A 16,373-nucleotide genomic window follows, 5' to 3' on the forward strand; every position below is an offset into this window, starting at 1 on the left:
CTAGAGCACCTCGTACTACTGATTCAAAATACCGACAAATATTTAAGGACAATTGTAGCCGCGATCACAAATTTAAAAAGTTCACTAATTGCTCTCAAAAAGTAAAGGTTCACGTATTCAAAAAAATTCAAGAAAAATAGAAAAAGTTCACCAATTCGACGAAAAAGTTCGCTAATTTCAGAAAAGTTAACGAATTTGAAAAAGTTCACGAATCGAAAAAGTTCATGAAATTTTTGAAAAAGTTCAAGAAATGCAAAACAGTTCAAGAAAACTGAAAACAATTTCTCGATTTTCAAAAAAAGTTCATACATTTGAAAAAAATTCATCGATTTTGAACAAAAGTTCATGAATTTTGAAAAAGGTTCCTTGATTTGATAAAAACTTCTTTGAAATTGAAAAAAGTTCATCGAATTTCAAAAAAGTTCATCAAACGTGGATCAGAGTAGAAAAAGAGCACATCAAACTTAAAGAATCATAAATTTAGAAAAAAATCACGAATTTTGCAAAATCGCTCATTAGACGAAAACAAAAAGGATGAGAAATAAATAAAAAGAATAAACAAACTAAGCAACGAAATAAAAGGGAAAAAATGAACTATCTAAACACTTGTGGGATAATAGTTTGGTGATTAAAGCGCTGTGCATGCCACGACATTGGTTTGTGGTTTGACGTTTCGAAAACATGAAGGAAATTATAAATGGGTCGGCCCAGTTTGGAAGGCTGCAGGCGCCCGTTTGCAAAATGCATGCGTCTGCAGCGCCAAATAGGGATCTCTTTTTCATACATCTGTTCATTAAAAAATGTTTTATCTCTTGAACCATGCGTCCAAATACCAAACCGTTTTCACCGTTGGATTTCTTGCGCTGAGATTTTCGAAACTCAATCTCATGCTAATAGGTTTCGGCGACTTTTTCCAGAAAAAATGGAAAACCAAAAAAACCAAGACCAAAAAGTAAAAACGGGAAAAGCCAAGAAAAAACACAAAACCCGTAAAAGCTGGCAATAAAAAAACTAATATAAAAAATAAACTAGGCCCCGAAAGCACGGCTGCAGGTTTCATCTTTTTTTTTTGAAAACACAAGCCATGCTTCTCATGGAAGCGCTTATTTTTAGAGCACAATTGTATTTGGACAAAATTCTCTCTCCAAAGCTTAGGGAAAAGCAGGCAAAATTTGAAAAAGCGAAACCCGAAAAAGCATACATAAAGATAAAAAATAATCCAGAGAGAGTGTCCAACATGCAATACGTGGTGGTGGCTAGACGAACCACTTGACGCGCTTCCGCACAAAAAAATGACCCTTGCGAAACTCCTGGCGAAAAAATGACCCTTGCGGGAACCCTCCGAGGGCAGCGGTTGGTTAGTTGCTCCCTTTTTTCACCCTCTGCATGGGGTGGGGGGGGGGAGCTAAAGTGTTCTCCTATTTGTGAGCATTCAACAGTCCTACAAATGGGCCGGCCCATTAACAAAGAGGGAGCATCAATCGTTACCTGAGTGGCTGAGTGGGTGGCTTTTGGAAGGTTCCTGAGTGGGTTTGTATCTTTTTTTTTCCAGCCAAACTTTCTAGTTTCGAGTGTTTATTATGTGTTTCTTTCAGCGATTTTCTTTAGTTTTCTTTAACCTTTTTTTTGGTTTTCTATGTTGGTTTCAATGGTTCTTGTTTGGTTTTTCTATTTTTATTGGGTTTCCTTGTTTTTTCTCAACATGTCTACTTTCTCTATTTCTTCTCCATACCCGCCGTACATTTTTCGTATACAACATAAACATCTTTTAAATACATGATTAACATCTTTTCAAATATGTATAAAGATGGCTACTTTTTTCATATACATTGTACATTTTAAAGACATATGAAATATTTTTATATACATTTAACATTTTTTAAATACATGACTATTTCAAATATATATTCTGATGTCTAACTTTTTTTAATAGACAGTCTACATTTTTTATACATTTGAAACAGTTTTAATACATGTTTAATATTTTCTGAATACATGATTACCATTTTTATCAGACACATATTTTTGAAAAAAAAATTCGAATATGTCTCAAACATTTTTTAAATACACGGTGAGACATTTTTCTGAATGATAGAAAACATTTTTTTATAAACTACCTGACATTTCTTACATGGTATAAACATTTTTTTTATAAATGTCAACATATTATTTCGAAATTCATGAACATTACTTTTAAAGTACGTACATTTTTGTAATGGCACGAAACATTGTTTAACTTTGTATAAAAAATTTCTGAAAAATTTCACGTACAAATTTTGGAACATGAGAACATTTTTAAGATGCCATGAAACCTTCTCTTTGAATGTTATGAATAGCTTTAAAAATTAAGGTATTTTTTATAATGTGCAAACATTTTTGTTAATATTTTTATTTAAATTTAAGTTGTGAAATATAGGCATTAGAATATTGGGTCGCGCTATTCGTCACCCTGGGTGAGGAATAGTTATTCTTCACCCCCTCTATTTTACTATCAATGCACCGTAATTTTACGTTCCGTAAGTTTTGTCTTATTTCCGACGCAAAAAGGGACCGTAAAAAAATATATAATCACCGTAAAAAAATTATGTTATGTAAAATTACAAAGGTAAAAACATAGTATAAAGTACACATAAACTTCAAATGTTCTTGTCTTATGACCTATATTTTTATTTTCTTATATCAAATTTTACCTAGTGAATCAATAGGAATATAACTATTTGAATTCCAAACGTAATTTAATTATGAAATGATCGTAAGATTTATCTCCGGTGAAGAATAACTTATGTTGCACCCTGGGTGATGAATAGTAACACTATTAGAATATTTTCAAAAATATGAAAAAAATAAATAAAAAGGGAACCAATGGGTAACAGAGGAGAAAAATGAACCTGTGAAGGAACCTACTTGGGCCGGCCATTTGTGGCGACGGGAGGGCGCCCTTGCAGCGAGGTCAGGCTTCGTCTCGCAGGAAGCGAGGTATAGCGGCAGCCTACGTGAGGCACCATCCCTGTTTTACCCTCGAACGGTCGTCAGGAGCAGCAACAAACACCATGGATTGTGGCCCGCCCCGCCCATGAGAAGAAAAAACATGCTTTCGTTCACCTGCCGAAGAAAATAACTCTGAATAACTGTGCTAAAGTCAACGTGAATGGGGCCGATTCGCGAGAGAGAATTTGCGGGGTTGCAACTGCTATTTGTTGTGATCACTGATCAGAATGGGAAGCATCTCAGGGCGTCAGCGCTTGTTCTTCCTGGCGTCATCGATCCCGCATCCCTTGAAGGCTGAGCATGTTGGGAAGCCCTTGCATTGGTTGATGACTTGTATCTAGAGGCTACATGTTGCTTCAAATTGCCTTAGTGTTGTACAAAAACATAAGACGCAGGAAGTGGAGGAAGGCATGAACCTATAGTCAGAGATATAAACTCCAAGAGATCCTTAATCTCTAGATCAAAGTCTGACATGTTTGGCTGGGACAACCTATGATTCTATTTGTATCCCTATGTTGCTTGATCGATCAAACCTAGCAGGTTGTTTTCTAAATAAATAAATAAACCTGCCGACCCGTGTTCTCCTTCTGTATAAATATTTTGCCGTATTGTTAAGTATTCTCCTCTAGTTTTTTTCTCTATCTAGAAGTGGATGCGGCGGGGGGCGGTAATTCGGTTGCTTCATTTTAAATTTATAATATCCGCAAATTTTTATTGTTGGCAGTAGATGATGGATGGATGGAGTTTTGCACGTCTGATTCGTTGTATACATGCATAATCACAACGAGGATAAGGAAGCACATCAGGAATTTCCATAGAAATTACCGTGGAATTTTTTTGACGGTACCAACAATGGATCAGACATCCGATTTACAGGAGCAGCATGTTTCGTCTATAGCAACCTTTGCTCGGCATCAAATCACACATACGGGATACCCTGGAAATCATTCCTAAATTAAATCAAAGACTCTTCTATATACCGAGATGCGTGCAGTCCTGCACCACGCAGGCGCCGTACCATGGACCTTCCCAGGAAACCATGCCCTCTCGTCTTCCTGACGACCGTCCTCCTCGTCCTCGCAGTTCTTGGCCCATGCGTTCTCGCAGATGGCAGCAAAGATGTCGGTATGTCACGCCCTTTCTCCGTGCACGGAGCTGGTGTTTGTTTGCATCATCAACACGTACGCGCATCAAGTGCAAGTTGATTTTTCATATGTTTGCTGCATGCAGGAGCTAATAACGGGACGCAAACCCCCGAGGTCGGGCGGGCCAACTTCACCGTCAGGAACGCCGCCGGCTGCGCCCCCGGCCAGCCCGGATGGCACCCCCCAGGCAACGGATACGGCCAGCCCGGAGGCAACGGGTACCATCAGCCGTGGACGCCGACGCCGCAAGTGCGCAGCCCTATCAGGAGCGCCGCCGCCGCCGACCACCGGCACGGGCATTGCGCGGCGGGCTTCTCTGTATTCCTCCTTGGTGCCACCGCCAGCTGGTTGCTTCGTTTTTAATTAGCGAGACCTGAATTACGTACCTTTAGACAATTAGATTCTGGGATGCATGCAAGCAATATATCACGATCGATTTAGATAGATCAAAAAGGCTAATTAGGCTGAGTGTTGTAAGCAAATGCCATCAGAAGATGTCAAAAAAAAGGGTAGTGGCCTGATTTTTGTTTTGGGTGTAAAATTGATCATGGGATTGGGACGGCTGCTGTGCGTCTTCTACGTTTTTTTTTTAAATTTCAGCCTCCTTCCTCCTCCTGAACCGCCCATGACCATTGGCCTACCGTCGTCATCTACAGCGCTCTGTGGCCGCCTCACCGTCGTGAGCCCATCCTCGACCATCCCTCTAAACCTTTTCGACCATCAATATAGAAAGACTTAAAGATGGAATTATCATCGGTAGATAAAGTCTGCACTAAGGAATCTTTTTCGGAAAAAAATTGGGTGGAGACGGGCTGCAAACCTCCTCCCGTGCATACCCGATCCGATCTGCCGCCACATGTCGTACCAATGCATCCCACGGCATCCGCTCGCGCCCGTTGTAGCGCTCCTTTCTTCGCCTTGTTCCGTCGCTCCCAGCGCTTCGGCTCGGCTTGATCGGTGAGCTGCTATATCGGCTCAAGAAACCGAACATAATCCCCATCTTGTTCCACGTCCAGTGGAGCCAAGGCCAAGCGAAGCCGGCGGAGCGAGGTGGCGGCGCCTGCAGAGAGTGGCGGCGACGGCGGACCAGGAGGCACCATGGACACCTATGCCCACGACTCGACAAGTGGTGCGCGTCCGTGGGAGAGCTGCTCAAACTGCCAGCGTTAGAAGACCCAGATCGGATGGCAGCCGAAGTTGGGCATGGAGGCGCCCTTGCTGGCTCACGGCGTGCAGCGCCCGCTCAGCAAGTATGTGCGTGCATGGTGCCGTCATGCTCTCGTGGCCATAAGCTCGCCGGATATGATATCGTGTTCACCAATAACTGAATGAACTCATTTTCCCGACTCAAAAGAAGAGTAGCTTTTCACTGATGAACCAGCGCCTTCCATAATCGAGTAGTTTGATTTTCTAGCTTTGTGGTCGTTGCAAGTTTCTTGTCAATGGGCATCACAATTGTAATATCCTCTCTCCATAGAGCAGGGGCGGCGCTAGGGGTATTCTTGGGTCCTCATGTGAATACCCATGATTTTTACAAAACACAGTGTTGATTCTGGCAAAACAGTGACAATTTTCAAAAAACAGCAATGATTTTGACAAAATGAATACACATGAATACCCGGTTGCAAATTCCTGGAGCTGCCACTGCCATAGAGCATGACTGTATAATAGTTGAACGAGTATAATTTTCAGATTTCAACTCTGTATGATATCACACTGTATTTCTATTATCAATAAGCAAAAATAGGTTCCCTTTTTTTGCAGCAACTGTTCATGTCCGTTTCTTGGATTGCATTATTATGTGCTCTATGTTGCCGACACCATCGCATGCAACTTGTTTGTGTCCCACAAAGCCCCGTACAGTTTAGATGTCAGAGTTTTTTGAACTTCTCTGAATTATAATTGATGCATTGTCATTCTCGAAAAATATTAATAATTGATGGATTGATAGTTCAGGTTTGCAAATAGGTTTAGAGTGGCCTAACGGTGATGTTGGATTGATAGATAGCTGGGTTAGGAAGAGGGAACATGTAAAGGTTAAACGGAGAATCTGATGACACCGAGAACATGAAGTAGATCGTGTTAAGTAGACTGCATTATTTATGATTTTCATGGCCTGCTATGTGAAGGAAATATGCCCTACAGGTAATAATAAAGTTATTATTTATTTCCTTATATCATGATAAATGTTTATTATTCATGCTAGAATTGTATTAACCGGAAACATAATACTTGTGTGAACACATAAACAAACAGAGTGTCACTAGTATGCCTCTACTTGACTAGCTCGTTGATCAAAGATGGTTATGTTTCCTAGCCATTGACATGAGTTGTCATTTGATTAATGGGATCACATCATTAGGAGAATGATGTGATTGACTTGATCCATTCCGTTAGCTTAGCACACGATCGTTTAGTATTCTGCTATTGCTTTCTTCATGACTTATACATGCTCCTATGACTATGAGATTATGCAACTCCCATTTATCGGAGGAACACTTTGTGTGCTACCAAACGTCACACCGTAACTGGGTGATTATAAAGGTGCTCTACAGGTGTCTCCGAAGGTACTTGTTGGGTTGGCGTATTTCAAGATTAGGATTTGTCACTCCGATTGTCGGAGAGGTATCTCTGGGCCCTTTCGGCAATGCACATCACTATAAGCCTTGCAAGCAATGCAACTAATGAGTTAGTTGCGGGATAGTGCATTACGGAATGAGTAAAGAGACTTGCCAGTAACGAGATTGAACTAGGTATTGAGATACCGACGATCGAATCTCGGGCAAGTAACATACCGATGACAAAGGGAACAACGTATGTTGTTATGCGTTTTGACCGATAAAGATCTTCGTAGAATATGTAGGAGCCAATATGAGCATCCAGGTTTCGCTATTGGTTATTGACTGGAGACATGTCTCGGGCATGTCTACATAGTTCTCGAACCCGTAGGGTCCGCACACTTAAAGTTCGATGACAGTTATATTATGAGTTTATGTGTTTTGATGTACTGAAGGTAGTTCAGAGTCCCGGATGTGATCACGGACATGACGAGGAGTCTCAAAATGGTCGAGACATAAAGATTGATATATTGGAAGCCTATATTTGGATATCGGAAGTGTTCCGGATGAAATCGGGATTTTACCGGAGTACCGGGGGTTACTGGAACCCCCCCGGGGGTTTAATGGGCCAAGATGGGCCTTAGTGGAGAAGAGGAGGGGCGACCAGGGCAGGCCGCACGCCCCCTCTCCCTCTAGCCCGAATTGGACAAGGAGGGGGGGCGCCCCCCTTTCCTTTTTCTCTCCCTCCTCCTCCCCCCTTCTCCTACTCCAACTAGGAAAGGAGGGAGTCCTACTCCCGGTGGGAGTAGGACTCCTCCCTGGCGCGCCTCCTCCTGACCGGCCGCCTCTCCCCCCTTGCTCCTTTATATACGGGGGCATGTGGGCACCTCTAGACACAACAATTGATCTCTTGGGTCTCTTAGCCGTTTGCGGTGCCCCCCTCCACCATAGTTCACCTCGATAATATCATAGCGGTGCTTAGGCGAAGCCCTGCGTCGGTAGAACATCATCATCGTCACCACGCCGTCGTGCTGACGAAACTCTCCCTCAAAGCTCGGCTGGATCGGAGTTCGAGCGACGTCATCGAGCTGAACGTGTGCTGAACTCGGAGGTGCCGTACGTTCGGTACTTGATCGGTCGGATCGTGAAGACGTACGACTACATCAACCGCGTTGTGCAAACGCTTCCGCTTTCGGTCTACGAGGGTACGTGGACAACACTCTCCCCTCTCGTTGCTATGCATCACCATGATCTTGTGTGTGCGTAGGAATTTTTTTGAAATTACTACGTTCCCCAACACTATGAGGTCTGAAAAGATGTCAAAATGCTCGCTGATGTTCTTTTGGTTACAACATACTTTCTTCAGTGAATTTCAAGATTCAGAAGCTTATGATGAAAATAATGATGATACTCTATTGTAAATTGTTCAAAATTATTGTCTGTAATTTTTCATATCTGTAAAAGGATAGATTCTTGGGATCATCTATAAATTGAAAAAAAAACTGATGTTTATATCATCTTTTACATGCTCATATCTTGATTTTGTTGCAAACAGGAAAGCACAGCTAGGTCCTGCTAGCTTTTACAAGAGAGAACCTCACTTCCTTTTTGTTAGAAAAGGATGCGTCGATGTATCAAAACTGAAAGCATGCAGATTTCACATTTTTACATTTGAACATTTCATTGTACTCATATAGCGCTGATTGGAAAGTGATTGCAAATGGATTCAAATTGGACCGAAATTTAAACACCAAGGAGTAGCATTCCAGTAAAGCAGCCCTATGAGAATAAATAGATAATCATGTAGATATTACAAAGCAAGGTTCCATATTTTCATGATTTGGCACTCCATCAGAATGATAGAGCAAATTGTTCCTGAAAGCATATGAAAAATCGTCAAACTTCAACCATCCTTCTCATGATATCAAACATGGTGTCAAATGATACGGCATCACCAAAGCATGCATAATCCATAATGGACTGACCATCTGCCCCCCAAAAATTAGCTATCTGACCATCCTTCTCATCTACTTGAATCGCATAAAAAAACGTTGGATCCTCCTTCTGCTTATTCTTCAAGTATTCTAACAGTGTTTTTGCATCATTGGATTCTAAATACCTCTTCCTTTCCTTACCAATCTCATTATTGCAATCCATTTTTGAGAATGGCACTTTGTCGCCTCCTCCATAGAACGCTACCATGAAATCATACACCTGAGATGGCTTCATCCCAGCTTCACGTATCTGGCCAATTAGCGTTTTGTCCGCTTCTACAACACGTCGTTGGGACCTCAGCTTGTGTAACTTATTGGGACTAGCAAGATAATGATTGTGATCGGTTACAACCTTTTGCACTGTACAAATCCCCTCTCTACTGACACTAAATTGAACACGAGCCTGACAACCTGTTCTTGTAGTGGCCTTTGATGATTCAGTTTCTCGTTCTCCCTGATTACTGCAAACTATATATTTCTGGTATATACTTGGATCTTGGCGGCGCTTTGTCTGGCTCTTATTGATACTAAACCCAACCTTGCCGGCATACGCGTTGTACATGTCGTATGCTTTCTGCTCTGAATCGAATGACGTTGGGAACGATCAAAGCTTGCCCAACTTTATCAACCACCTACATTAAAAAGTGTTGAGAACTAAAGATACGTTACCACAATGTAAACTATATATTATGTTTTTCTTCACAACACATTAATTGTACATTACGTGCATCATGGACGGAATACTTTGTTCTGAATAAGCTATTGTATTATCAAGCCAAATACGAGCAAATCGTTGTGTACAGAATTATTAATATGCCATCCTCAAATTGTTCATTGGAGAGAAACATCTTATCTTGACTTCCTGATCTAGCTTTTGGCATGACAATGTACTATACACATGCATGTTGAGATTGTTGTAAGGGACAATCTCGAAGAACCAGGCAACGACCATACCTATTGTATCTCCTCTCCGTCAGTTGCATGCCCACTGTCGCTCACATCGTCCTCCTGGCCTCTTTCTCCAGTCATGTTGGTTGTGTCATACTCCTGGTAATACTCCTGGTCTTCTGTTACGTGCGGTGGCGGCAAGTCTATGTCGCATGTTGCTGCCTCCGGCGCCACTGTCGACAGCGGGCTGTATGAGGTGGAGCAGCGGTCGTCCTCATCCGCATGGTTTACATGATCCAAGGCGACGACAGTGCCAGACTCCGGCGTGGCGACTCCCGTCCTTCTCAATGGAGGCGACACTTCAGGCAGCGGGAGCACGATCCGTGACGGCGATGGCTCTTATTCTGGGCCGATGCAGCCATGGGAGAGAGAGGGCGGCGAGGCGTTCTGGCGCGGTGCGGCCATCTCCGACCCAGGGATCCCACGCCCACCAGTCCGATCGCGTGGAGAAGAAGGCTCCGATTGCTCGGCCATGGAGACTCCAATTACCGCGGAAGCGATTGATACGAGCCGCGTAGTTTGTTTCCTGGAGCGGATGCGAGGTACTCGAGCCGAGAAACGTACGCGCAGGTGGGGATGAGAGGATAGCGTTAGATGGAGAGCAGGGACAGGTGGCGGCAGATCGGATCGGGTATGCACGGGAGGAGGTTTGCAGCCGGTCTCCACCCAATTTTTGCTCATCTTTTTCATATTTTAAAAATGTAAACGAGAAATTTTCAAAACTAGGGCCTTTGAAAACCCAATAAAATATCAGTGGGGACAGAAAATCACCATGTCTCGAGCCTTTGAAAGTTTCAAAACTAGGGCCCATAAAATTATTAACTTTAATTCCAACATGCCCCCCTTTCATGATTTTCACAATCCATTCCATATATCTGGGAAATCTTTTAAACTTGACATCTTATGTTCAAAAGACCATTTAAATTTGTCATATGCTTTTTAAAGTCCACTTTGAAAACCATAGCACCATGCTATTAGCATGTATAGTGTTCATGGCTTCATGTAGGATATGGACCCCTTCTATAATATACCTGCCTTTAATAAAAGAAAAAAGTCCATTTTACTACCCTGAAAAAAGTTGGTGGTTCACATAACCCCCTGATCTTTATTTCTGTTCCCTTCACCCCCTAAACAATCCCATACCGGACGAAATCGGTCCCTATGGTGGTTTGACTCAAATGGCTGCTGATGTGGCAGTGATCAACGGTGGTTTTGACCACAGGTGGGCCCCCCTCATCAGGCTGGGCTGAGATAGAGGAGCTCCAGCCTCCCCTTGCGCCCGACCCCGCCGTCTCCGGCCGACGCCGGCGACCGTCGGAGTTCCAAGCCGCCGCGCCGAGCGCCCTGCTTCTCCTTCCTCCCTTCTCTTTCCTCTTCCTTCCCTCTTTTCTAACCCCAAATCTCCCGCATATCCCTTGTTCGTCGCCTGAAGCTCATGGTCACCGTCGCCGCGTCGATTCCGCGGCCGCCGGCCTCCCCTTGTCACGCCAAGACGCCCAGTAGCTACGCCATCATCGTCTCCTTCACCCTCGCCGAAGGGCTCGGGCTAGGAGGCCACGTACGCTCGCCATCGCCATCGTCTTCGTCCACGGCCGCCGCATCTTGTCATCGATTTCGTTGTGTCCGTCGACACCCGCGCTCGCTAACCTCGTCCACGAGCTCCGCGGTGAGCTCCTCTGCCGATTCCCCCTTCGATCTGTGCCCGTGTGCGCCGCAGCTGCAGCTACCCCCGTGCGCTCGCTCGCTGCTTCTTTGCTTGTGGCTGCTGCTTGTGCCGTTGTTGCCTTGCTTGCTGCTGCTGCCGGGGTACGCGATGCATCGCGGGGGTCAATCCGGTGGTCGTAGCTCCGTCGGGGGTGGCCTTTGCCGCCGAGGCGAGCGCCCGAGCTCCTCTCTGTCCCGCGGGCGAGCGACAGAGGAAGGAGACAGACCTGTCAAGCGGACCCCGCCTCCTCTAGGCCCCACCCGTCAATCTCAGCCACACCTGCCAAGGGAGGCCCACCCGCAGGTCAAAACCACTGTTGACCAATGCCACATCAGCAGCAAGTAGAGACAATCCACCCGGGGGGTTCTTTCATCCGGTATGGGTTTGTTTAGGGGGTGAAAGGAACAGAAAATTAGATGAGGGGGTATTGTGAACCACCAACTTTATTCAGGGTAGTAAAATGGACTTTTTTCTTAATAAAAGCAGTTTGTACAAGAGAAATTGGAGGACTCACCACCCCACTCAATCTATTCATAAAGATTTTAGTGAAAAAAAATTTAAACTAACATTCAAGAGGGAAATGGGCCAGCAATTTTGAATTTGTTTACCATCAATGCTTTTAGGAATCAATGTGATAATTCCATAGCTCAAGGTAGCAATGCTAATGTTACCTCTCTGGAAATCATCAATCATAGCTTTTAGACACCATTTAATCAAATTGCATCATATGTGGTAAAACTCAATGGGAGACCAGCAGGACCAGGACCCTTATTTTGTTCCATAGAAAATTCAGCAATATAAATCTCATACATAGAAAAATCCGATAACAAGATCCTCAGCTTTCTGGCTGGAAATCCTACTAATAATCCAATCAATATTAAGAGAAACGAGCTCTTTGTTATGCGGGGGAAAAAAGAAATGAGCTCCAGCTGAATGCATGCTAACAAAATCAACACTTTTTGTGAGACAAAGTGTAATTGACGCCATGATTTTACATACAGTTGCGGTATACATTTTGGAATTTTCTGCATCGGTAAACGCGATTGAGACACATACATACATTACACACATATACACTCTTCGATCGACCTGGTTTGGTTTTGAGTTATGATCGGATCCTTCCTTGATCCGTTCCACCATGGATGCATGCATGGACTGGCATGCAGAAGGCGCGCGCACGGATTGACGAACTAGGGCGGTGCTGCTCGATCGGTGAGGACTGACGGCGACGCGTGGAGGGATGGATGATCGATTCAGACGATGGATCATCTCCCCTTCATGTCGGCGAGCTGCGCGAAGAGCTCGTTGGCGGAGGTGGTGGACTGGTCGGGCACGGTGGTGACGCCGCTGGCGGAGGAGACGATGGAGGCGTCGGCGTCGTCGGCGTCGGTGGCGCCCTCGGGCGGGTTGGCCTCCTGCAGCTGCAGCGCGTACTCGAGGTTCCAGAGCACGTCGCCCATGGAGAGGCGGTCGCTGCCGAACTCGCAGAGGCACTTCTCGGCGGTCTCGGCGAACTTGGCGAGCGACTCCGGGTTGACCTTGCCGTTGAGGTTGGGGTCCATGATCTTCTCGATGAGGCCCTTGCGCTTCCACTGCAGGCCCCACTCGGCGAGGCTGACCTGCTCGCGCGGCAGCTGCGGGTCGATGGGCGCCCGCGCGCACAGCGTCTCCAGCAGCACCACCCCGAAGGAGTAGACGTCCGACTTGTCGGTCAGCTGCTGGCACCGGAAGTACTCCGGGTCGAGGTACCCGAAGCTGCCCTTGACGGCGGTGCTGACGTGCAGCTGGTTCATCCCGGGGCCGTCCTTGGAGAGGCCGAAGTCGGCCACCTTGGCCACGAACTTTTCGTCGAGGAGGATGTTGGTGGTCTTGACGTCCCGGTGGATGATCCCGTGCGCGGTGCCGGTGTGGAGGTAGTGGAGGCCCCTGGCGGCGCCGATGCAGATCTCGAGGCGCTGCTTCCAGGAGAGCGTGGGCAGGCCCTCGGGGCCGCCGTAGATGTGGTCGCGGAAGGGCCCGTGCTGCATGAACTCGTAGACGAGGATCATCTCCTCGCCCTCGTCGCAGTAGCCGATGAGGGACACGAGGTGGCGGTGCCGGAGCTTGGACAGCATCTGGATCTCGGTGTTGAACTCGTTGATGCCCTGCTCCGACGACGGGTTCCCGCGCTTGATGGCCACCTTGATCCTGGACCCCTCCTCGTCGGGGTCGTTGATCTCGCCCACGTACACGTTGCCGAACCCTCCCACGCCGATGATGGCGCTCTCGTCGAAGTTCTTGGTCGCCTCTGACATCTCCGCGAAGGTGAAGAAGTGGCCCAGCCCCGCGGTGGAGGAGAAGGTGTAGCCGCTCTTGGACCCCTTGCCGTTGGAGAAGGACTGGCCCGTGTGGATGGGCAGCAGCCACGACGAGAAGCTGTTGCGCCGGTCCCAGTCCTGCGGCCGCCGGTGCCACTTCACCACCATGCATCCCAGGCCGGCGAAGGCGCCGAACATCATGGCGAACCCCACGGCAGCGACCACTTTGCGGGTGCCGCTGCCGTCGTCCACCATCCGGCCGTCCACGCCGAACTCGCCGTCCAGGCTGCCCACCGAGTTGCTCATCTTGAGCACCTCCGCGCCGTTGAGCAGCGCGTCGTTGCGGCCCGTGTCCTGCCCCAGCGGCCCGACCCCGATGATAATGTGGCCGTCGGTGTTGACCGACGAGTTCACCACGAAGTCCTTGTAGTAGGGCGCGGCCAGGTCGCCGGTGATGGTGGAGAGGTCCAGGGCGGAGATGGCCTTGCGGCCGTTGATGTACGCGTTGAAGTAGAGGTCGTTGGCGGACGTGCTTATGATGTCGGCGAAGAAGAGGCGGACGAGATAGTCGAACGACGGGTCCACGTCCACCTTCCACGACACGTTGAAGTTCTGGTTCGCGACGCCGGATTCAGCCATGTGGCGGGCGGTCGCGTACACCGCCGTGGGTGCCACGAGCTTGGTCGCCGGGAACGCGTCGGGGTACTTGATCGCGCTCGTCGGCACCGACACCTCCGTCCCGGCGTCCTTGGGGTTCAGGTACTGCCCGTCGTCCTCCCACTGCCGGCCGAGCGTGTCGTTCACGGGGCCGATGGGCGGGCCACCGACGTTGAGCCGGCACACCACCTGGTACGCAGCCTCTGACAACCCGCTTGTCTCGGCTAGCGGCGACACCGTCAGGGCCGTCTTGCTGATGAGCTCGTCGGGGGCGTTGACGACCTCGATGGCGTTGATGAACGCCGAGCCCGACTGCGGGGTGAACTTGAGCTCGAGCTTGTTCTCCGTGGCGTTGACGATGTACTCCTTCATGACCGCCTCCGCCTCGGGGGTGAAGCCGTGGAGAAGGACGTTAACGGCGGTGGACACGTCGAACGTGGCCGCCGCGAGGTCGGCCTCCCCGCTCTTGATGGGGAAGAAGTAGAGCCGGATGAAGTGCCAGCCGGGGGCCGTGAGTGGGAAGTTGTAGACGGCCTCCTCCTTGAAGACCCGCGCGGAGCGGTAGAGGTGCGACGGCACGTCGGCCTTGTCGTCGGCGACCTTGATGTTGTCCCTGGCGGAGAGCAGGCTGTTGGCCTCCGCGTCGGTCTTGAAGGACTTGCCGTCCTTGGTGTCGGCGGCGGCCGTGCCGCCGCAGTCGATGTAGAAGGCGTCCTTGGGCGTGAACTTGGACGGCCCCGACCCGCCGCCCGAGCCGTTGTCCGTGACCGGCTTCCCCTGCCCCGCCACGGCCGTCAGCGTCGCGAGCACGGCCAGCAGCGCCAGCGGGAGCGCCCCGCGGCGCACCATCTTAAGCGCGGTGCTTGTCCTCGTCACCCTCGCCCACACGCTGCTGTTGTGCCGCCGCTCAAGTCGACACCGCGGCCGCCGCCGCCACCTCGACGCGCAGCGCCCGACGCCGGGGACGTCGTCGTGCTGATTTTTGTTATTGTGGTGGCCTGGGCCTGGCTGGGGTGGCGCCCTCTCGCCCTCTCTCTGGTTGGGCGGGGCCAATCGGAGGAGAGGGAAGGGGGCGGAGGAGACTTGAGGGGGAGGGAGAAATGGGCGGGGGTTAAGCGGTGGTGGGTGGCGCCATGCCAAGTTTAAGCCGGTTTGACCCGGGCGTCGGCGTGCTATGTTTGGGGGCTCGTCCACCATTGACGCAAGTCATTCTGCACATGGCTATTCTTGGAGCTTGTGGTTGTTGCTGCTGGCTCAACGATCGACGGTGACCATGATTGGAGCTTGTGCTAGTTGCACGCCAATGGGAGAAGAGAAAGATGGAGATGCGATCGATGTTGCAGGTCTTTCCAGGAGCCACCCGGCCTGGTTTTGAGGTTGGGTGTGTCTAGGGCACATCTAGATGTGCTTTAGTTATTGCACATCTAAGTGAGTGAATCAAGCACAAAAAAAAGGAAATATTCACACGAATCTCGATGTAAGATCAATGACATAGAACTTAGATGTGCTTTAGCAAAACTGTTTGAGGTTATCTTTTATCGCCCATTGTGAAACCAGCAATTCATACTAAGGCCCTGTTTGGTTCATAAGTCTTAGGACTTTTTTTAGTCCCAACTTATAAGTCCCAAGTCCCTAAAAAGTCTCTATCTGTTTGGTTCCTGGGACTTATAAGTCTATATAAGACCATATTACAACTATAAGTCCCTCCTTGAGAGTTTTATTTCATAAGTCCCAAATGCCCACTTTAAGTCCCTATAAGTCCCTCCTGTTTGGTTTAGATGGGACTTATAGGGACTTATTTAAGTCCCTAGACCAATAAGTCCCTGGAAACAAACACCTTCTAAGGAAAAAAAGTATGGCTATGTTTCAGTAACTCTTGGTCGAGTGACATAACATGTATAAAGATAGAAAACAGAAAAAAAATACACGGATCTCAATGTAAGATTTTACGAATATAGCATCGGCTGAGACAAAACGAAGTCTTAGTCGACAGAGATTTAGCAAGACTATAAGAAAAACTGTTTTTTTTGTGGGGATTAAGAAAAACCGTTAGAAATAGCAGCCTTAGAGCATCTCCAACA

At 47.7% G+C, this 16,373-nt stretch overlaps 1 protein-coding gene across 1 annotated transcript; it reads right to left on the reverse strand.

Annotated features, from left to right (window-relative positions):
• Positions 1–12,126: 12,126 nt before the first annotated feature.
• On the reverse strand, positions 12,127–15,489 carry LOC119332923 (probable receptor-like protein kinase At2g21480). Its single transcript, XM_037606009.1, has one exon. The coding sequence runs from the start codon at positions 15,487–15,489 to the stop codon at positions 12,604–12,606; it is 2,886 nt and encodes a 961-aa protein (XP_037461906.1). The 3' UTR covers positions 12,127–12,603.
• Between the last annotated feature and the right edge of the window lie 884 nt (positions 15,490–16,373).

Source organism: Triticum dicoccoides, chromosome 7A (assembly GCF_002162155.2).
Source record: "Triticum dicoccoides isolate Atlit2015 ecotype Zavitan chromosome 7A, WEW_v2.0, whole genome shotgun sequence".
Taxonomy (NCBI): Eukaryota; Viridiplantae; Streptophyta; class Magnoliopsida; order Poales; family Poaceae; genus Triticum; species Triticum dicoccoides.

What these genes read in the sequence shown, in the direction of transcription:
- LOC119332923 (XM_037606009.1), bottom strand. Translation starts at nt 15,489, where the DNA reads ATGGTGGACGAGCCCCCAAACATAGCACGCCGACGCCCGGGTCAAACC.